Consider the following 7,560-nt stretch of genomic DNA (forward strand, 5'->3'; position numbering starts at 1 on the left):
TACTTGCGATGCAGGAAGGCTGGAAAACAAACCATCCTTTGCCAGATGCCTTACATCATTTGCAAGAAAAATTGTCTACTTGGAACAAACAAACTTTCGGGAACATTGAAGCTGCGAAAAGAAGTTTGTATGCTTGTTTAGGGGGAATCCAAAGAAAACTTGCAGTAGGATCCTATAACCCTTATTTAGGGAGATTGGAAGAGGATCTTATAGTTGAACTTGAACAAGTTTTGCAGAGAGAGGAAATTCTATGGGCCCAAAAATCGAGGAAAATTGGACTTTACAAGGTGATAGGAATACGAGGTATTTTCACATATCTACCTTAAACAGAAGGAAGAGAAATAAAATTGAAGGCCTCAAGGGAGAAGATAATCAATGGATTTTTGAGGATGCAGATCTGAAAAATCATGTTGTCAATTATTTCACAAGACTCTTTACTGAGGATAATATTGATTCAGATCCTTTCCAAACAGAGCATAGTTTCCCAGTTTTAGACCATGATTGGTTATCTATTCTTGGTAATGAGCTTACTGACGAGGAGATTTATCGTGCTACTCATCAAATTGGTCCATGGAAGGCTCCAGGACCAGATGGATTTCAAGCTGCTCTCTATCAGAAAACTTGGAGTATTACAGGTAAAGATGTTTGCAGGAATGTGGCCAGAGCCTTTAATGGAGAGTTAGAGACTAAGATCAATGAGACTTTGTTAGTATTGATTCCCAAAATAGACAAACCTGAGAAGATTACACAATTCCGGCCTATATCTCTCTGTAATGTCAGCCTCAAAATTCTGACTAAGTTGATAACTAACAGATTGAAGGAGTTTATGCCTAGCCTTGTTGCACCCAATCAAGTCAGTTTTGTTCCTGGAAGGAATATTCAGGATAATATCATTGTTGCACAAGAACTTTTTCACTCCATGAAGCGAAAAGGAGGAAAAATCCATCAGATGGCTATTAAAATCGACTTGGAAAAGGCATATGATCGAATCCGGTGGGAATTTATTGTTGATTCACTCTTGAAAGCAGGAGTACCATCCAAACTGGTTGATGTGATTATGATGTGTGTTACAAGTCCTACCTTTAGAATTCTCTAGAATGGGGAAGGTACAAAAGAATTTAAACCTTCCAAAGGAATTCGCCAGGGGGACCCTTTGTCACCCTATTTATTTGTCCTTTGCATGGAGAGATTGACCCACTGTATCCAAGATGCATTGGCTGTAGGGAAGTGGATCCCTGGTCGTATTCGTAAAGGGGGGATGGGAATCTCCCATCTTATGTTCGCTGATGATGTAGTTCTTTTTGCAGAATCTTCCCTTGAGCAAATTACCATTGTGAAGGAATGCTTGGATAAATTTTGCAATGCATCGGGAAGCAAAGTGAGCACAGAGAAAACCCGTATTTTCTTCTCCAAAAATGTAGAGAGCCAGAGAGCAAAGGAGATTGCACAAAGAAGCGGCTTTACCATGACAGATGATTTGGGCAGATATCTAGAGGTACCTATTCACTATAAAAGAGACAAGAAAGGTAGTTATCAATACATTATTAACAAGGTATCAGATCGGCTCTCCAGTTGGAAAGCTTCTTCGCTTTCCCTAGCGGGACGAATTGTCCTGGCAAAATCAGTTGTAATGACTATACCTTACTACTCGATGCAGACAGCTTTGATTCCAAAAGGGGTCCTTGGTGAAGTTGAAAAACTAACTCGAGCCTTTATATGGGGCGAGTCAAATCAGAAAAAAAGGGCACATCTTGTGAGCTGGAATGAGATTTGTAGACCGAAGGTGGAAGGCGGTTTAGGCTTTAGGAAGCTTCGGGTGATGAATGAAGCCTTTATCATGAAACTCGCTTGGGGGGTTAAAAAGCAAAACTCACTTTGGTCAGCAGTTCTTCAAGATAAATATGGATAAAAAAGGCGTAAACATCCCTTTAAAGCAACCTCTCCTGATTCTCCATTGTGGTGAGCTATCTGCAGAGTTGAAAATAGAATGAAAGAGCTTTGCAAAATAGAAATTGGAGATGGAAGGAACACTTATTTCTGGAGGGACAACTGGTTAGATATAGAAGGTAATTTGGAAGACCATGTGATTTCTCCAGTTCCCAGTCAGTGGCAGTGGGAAGTCGTTAACCAATACTTGGAAAGTAATGGCATGGAATGGACAACAAAAATTGAGGGATACCTCCCTACAGAAATCTGCACCAAACTGAAGGATATCCCACTTCCCTCTAGTAACAATGGATCTGATGTGATGTCTTGGATCCCATCCACTGAAGGTATTTTTTCGATACACTCTGCATATGAGACATTGATAAAGAACGAACCAGCTGTAGATATGGGAATATTCGATGAAAAATTTTGGAATACTTCTTGGAAACTTCATCTTCCAAACCGATTTTGCAGTTTCTTTTGGCTAGTTGTAAAGAATAGGTTGATGACTAATGCTAGAAAGCGCCACTTGCATCTTCAAGATAATGATAAATGCAATCTTTGCATGACAGAGGTGGAAGATGTATTACATGTATTTAGGGATTGTTGCTTTGTAAGAAGCATTTGGAAACGTATGGTTAAACCACGAAATCAAATATGGTTTTTTAGGTGCGAAAAGCAGGAATGGATCTATGCCAATATCTGTGGGTTTGCTGCCAAATGGAGCAACGATTGGCCTGAGCGATTTGTGTGTACCCTACAATTTCTTTGGGGATGCCGAAATCGAGATATCCATGAGGTAGATTTTTCCAGACCAGGGAATGGTATGCTCATTATCGAAAAATTTTATCGAGCCAATAAGGAAGCTTGGACAACATGCCGAAGCCTTGTTCTTGATCCAAGTAAAGAATTGGAAGTTTTAGGGTGGACGTGCCCTAGAAGAGGATGGTTTAAGTGTAACACGGATGCTGCTGTGAAAGTGAAGGAATGCTACGCTCAATTAGCTGGGGTGATTCGGGATCAAGAATTAAGGCCTGTTCAGAGGAGGATTTGCTATCAAGATTCCTCTATGCCATGTAGTAGAGGCGGAACTGCGCGCAATCAAATAAGGGGTAAAGGTAGCGTTGGATATGGGAGCATGGCCACTCCAAATAGAATCAGACTCGCTAAAGGCCATAAGGTTACTAGAACCAGAAGTTAACGAGCAAGGATCGATGGGAAGATTAGTTGCTGAAATTCGAAGCCTATATGCTTCTCGATGCCATGTTAGATTTAGTCATGTGAGGCGTCAAAATAACAAGGCTGCTGATTGGTTGTCTAAGAGGCGGCTAATTGGAAGAGATGATCTGGTCTTTTTCAATGACCCCCGTAGGAAATGACAGACATCCTTAGAGAGGATTGTCTCAAGAGTTGTGCTCTAGTTTGATTTGTTTTGTTTTTTGGGTCTTTTGACCCCGTTTAAAAAAAAAAAAAAAAAAAAAAAAAAAAAAAAAAAAAAAAAAAACCACACCCCCACCTTTTTTTTTTAAAAAAAAAAAAAAAAAAAAAAAAAAAAAAAAAAAAAAAAAAAAGAAGAAAAAAAAAAAAAAAAAAAAAAAAAAATTTTAAAAATAATTTTATTATAAATAATTAATAATTATAATTTTAAAAAAAAAAAAAAAAAAAAAAAAAAAAAAAAAGAAGGAGGGGGGGGGGGTTGGGCTTTTAATAATTAAAGATAATTTGGATTTCAACTATGGTATTTTGGTTTTTAATAACTATTTTAATTTAGGGTAAATTAGTATTTTAGCCGTTAGGGTGATTACAGTAATTTAGGATTTAAATAAAAATATTTTTAATCAAGGGTAGTTTGGGATTTTAAAAAAATATTTAACGGTAAAAGTTAAATTTAACCGAAAAAATTAACAGAGGGGAGGTGTTTGATATATTTGCTAGGTAAGTGATATTATCCAACTAAGAGGGGGTGTAAGTTCTATTTGTCCAGCTAAGAGGGGAGGTAAGTGATATTTACCCTTTATGTTATTATTAGAGCAAATTGCACTGACACCCCAAAATGAAGGCTTTAAAGCACTGACACCCCACTTTTTGTTTAAAAACACTGACACCCCAGTACATTAAACATGTTAGTCCATTCCGTTAGTGAAACCGTTAACTCATTATTTGTTTTTTAAATTCCAAAAATGCCCATATCAAAACCTGAGGAAAAAAAAGGGCCAAATCTATTCTCTTTCCTCACTCCGTTATCCGCTTCACCTCCCCACCTTCAGTTCCGGCAGTGCCAGTGACGCCGCCACCACGATTACCGCCTCTGGACTAGATGAATCGGTAGAAAGCAGAATTGCAAAGCTAGGGTTCATAAAGATCAAATATATTCTCTCTCCTCATTCGGTTCTCCACTGCTTCACTTCTCCGCCTTCAATTCCGGCAGTGCCAGCAACGCCGCAACCACGATTACTGCCTCCAGACTAGAAGACCATAAAGCCTAAAGAGTTCAAAAGGCAAAAATATTAATGGGATTTTTCAATCTCACTCAGATTTGGTTCGACCCAACAACCTTTCAGTGCACGAAAGCCACCGATTAAATCTCTCTCATTCCCTCTGTTGCCGCCGATGTCTTGCTGTCAAATATTATGAGTCGAAGGTGTTCAAGCTTGGTGGCAAAGATGGCGGAGGACATAGGCAAGGTTGATGTAGCAACATCGAGATGGTCCTAGCCTTCCATTCTTCGCTGGATTCCTACCTCATCAAACTATATTATCGCCGCTGAGAAGCCCTCCTTTAACCCTAACATTCTAACTTACCTTTGGTTCTCTCCATGTTGGAATTCAGATTTCTACGCTTTTGGATGATAAGTCTACCATTGAATTGAATATTGATGTTATGCTTTGAATTCTTCAGTTTTGTTTTCTCAAGGTATTAGGTGTTACACCCTGCGCATCCTGATTATTGAAACTCTAGTTTCTTGAATGTTTTCCTTCTAGTTTTATGAACCCTTGCAAAATTCTGCTTTCTGTAGATGAAAAATTCTGCTTTCTGCCGATTCATCTAATCCAGAGGCGGTAATCGTGGTGGCGGCGTCGGCAGTAGCCCCTGAGCTGAAGGTGGGAGGTGAAGCGGATAACCGAGTGAGGAAAGAGAATAGATTTGGCCCCTTTTTTTCCTCAAGTTTTAATATGGGCATTTTTGGAATTTAAAAAAAAAATAATGAGTTAACGATTTCATTAACGGAATGGACTACCATGTTTAATGAACTGGGGTGTCAGTACTTTAAAGCCTTCATTTTGGGGTGTCAGTGCAATTTGCTCTTATTATTATTATTCAAACTATTTTTGTTTTCACAATTGTTTGATATGATTCACATTATCTATTTTAATTTATATTAATTGTTAAATGAAGAATGAATAAATTTGGTCCCTACCAACCTTTATATAATTTTTTATGCTTTTCTAGAGTTTTAAACATGAGCCTTCTTCCATTCCATTAGAAATACTTTGCGCCTTTCCTAAAATCAAAATCTTACAAAACCTCCCTTCTACACTTTACACTATCAGTTTTTTTAACTGTGACTACGATTTTACTTTTTTTTCCACAATTAATAAATTCATTTAAAACCTTAAATAATATTTTTAACATTCATTTTTAAATTATTAAATAATATTTTTAATATCACCACATTACCCTATATTAAATGACAAAAAAAAATTTACAAACAAAATGACAAAGCTCATTCCAATTAAAAAAACTCTTGTAAGTTTATTTTATCATTTTATAGGTAATATGGTAATATTAACCGATTAATTTGACTTAGTGGTGTGAAAGGGGATTTTGTAAAGTTTTAATTTTAGAGGGGTGCACCATTTGATGTAAAAAGAAGTTCCTGTATAAAATTCTTTTCTATATAATTGTCCTCTAGTTCTTCCCATCATTCATATTTGTCACGATTTCATTCTGATATGAAATGTAAACCGGTCAAAACTGGGTCCATCTGATGCCTCAAGCCCAATTTTCCTGTCTCAAAGTTCTTACCTAATTGGCCCATTTGTGAGCTCTTTCAATTCTATCCTCTGAATTATCTAATTTATACGTCAGATCCCGTATGACTAGTATTGTTGTTTTCTTAAAATTGATTTTTATTTATTCATCTCTATTATTATTCCTAGATACAATAAGTTTAAAAACACTACTCATGAAGTAGATCTTTCAGTTTACCAAAAAAAACATTAGATCTCTTAAATTTTAAGAAATTAGGAGAGGAAGAAGACCTAGAGGTAGAGGAAGAGGAATATGAGGAAAAAAGTCACGCAGGGTTTTCCATTTAAGGTTAAAGGGATATATTTTAGAGATAGAGAGTGACTTAAATTTTGTTTCGATAAATTTTCTTAATCATGGAGGGAGAGAGAGGGCAGGGATTCGAGAGCGAGCAGTTGCTTAACCGTCCACAGATTGATATGGCACAGACCGTTGCACCCCTTGTCGTTTCAATCAAAACCATCTCCTTTCTTCTCCATAAAACGCAAAAGCATCTCTCTCCATCGCTCTCCATTGCAGCAATGTATTCTACAAACACAAATGACGCACAGAAGGAGCCATCAACCACTCCGGTGCCCTCAGCACCACCACAACCACCCCAGTTCAGATACCCACCGGCTGCCATAGGGATTCCAGTGAGTTCAACCCACCAATTTGAAAACCCAGTTTCCCAACCCAGCACTATTCACATCCCGTCTCAAGTTCCAGTCCCATGGTCCACTGGTCTCTGCGATTGCTTCGACGACATTAGCACCTGTAAGTGCAAACAAAACTATTCATATATGTTCATCCATAACACTATATACATGTCTCTCCCTAATCAGGTTTCCCCTTTCACAGGCTGTTTAACTTTCTGGTGCCCGTGTGTTACCTTTGGCCGGATTGCAGAAATCGTTGACAGGGGATCTAATTGTAAGTCTTCCAAACCTCATAGATACACAGAAAAACTATTAGTGGGTTGGGAGATTGACTGTTTGTGTTTTCTGGGCATTTCTGTGCAGCATGTGGAGTGAGTGGAGCCTTATATATGTTGATACTGTTGATGACTGGTTGTTCATGTTTGTATTCGTGTTTCTACCGATCAAAACTGAGAGGACAATATTTCTTAGAAGAGAGTCCATGCACGGATTTCTGCATTCACTGCTGTTGCGAGGAATGTGCTTTATGTCAAGAGTACAGAGAGCTTAAAAACCGTGGCTTTGACTTGTCATTTGGTACAGAGAGCTTAAAAACCCTAACTGATCTGCATGGGTTTGTTAGGTTATGTGTTAATAATGCAACTTTTGAATGTATGCAGGGTGGCATGGGAACGTAGAAAGACAGAATAGAAGAGTTGCAACACCACCAACAGTTCCAGCAAGCATGAGCCGGTGAAAGAAACTGGAGATTTCAAGAATGTTAAAAGGAAATGGTAGAAGATTTATTAACACTTCTAAATGCTGTCTGAAGAGAACTGCAATTTTTTGTATCAATTGCCAATTTGGACCTCCCCAATCCATTCAGTCTTTTATTTATTACGTACCTACCCAAAAAAATTTATATTATTTTCATGAGCCCCTCTCCCCGTCTCTAACAGTTTGTAAGTTGTAACATCAATTATTCCTC

General features: G+C 37.9%; 1 protein-coding gene across 1 annotated transcript; it reads left to right on the forward strand.

Moving 5' to 3' along the window:
• Nucleotides 1-6,476: 6,476 nt before the first annotated feature.
• Nucleotides 6,477-7,329, forward strand: LOC149012488 (protein PLANT CADMIUM RESISTANCE 2-like). Its single transcript, XM_089159599.1, has 4 exons — nucleotides 6,477-6,711; nucleotides 6,796-6,867; nucleotides 6,957-7,169; nucleotides 7,253-7,329. Exons 1-4 carry the CDS (start codon nucleotides 6,477-6,479, stop codon nucleotides 7,327-7,329), a joined length of 597 nt encoding a protein of 198 aa, XP_089015725.1.
• The last annotated feature ends 231 nt before the right edge of the window (nucleotides 7,330-7,560 follow it).

The sequence above is a fragment of the Hakea prostrata genome, chromosome 6, assembly GCF_041222555.1.
Source record: "Hakea prostrata isolate BN-2017 chromosome 6, UWA_Hpros_2, whole genome shotgun sequence".
Taxonomy (NCBI): Eukaryota; Viridiplantae; Streptophyta; class Magnoliopsida; order Proteales; family Proteaceae; genus Hakea; species Hakea prostrata.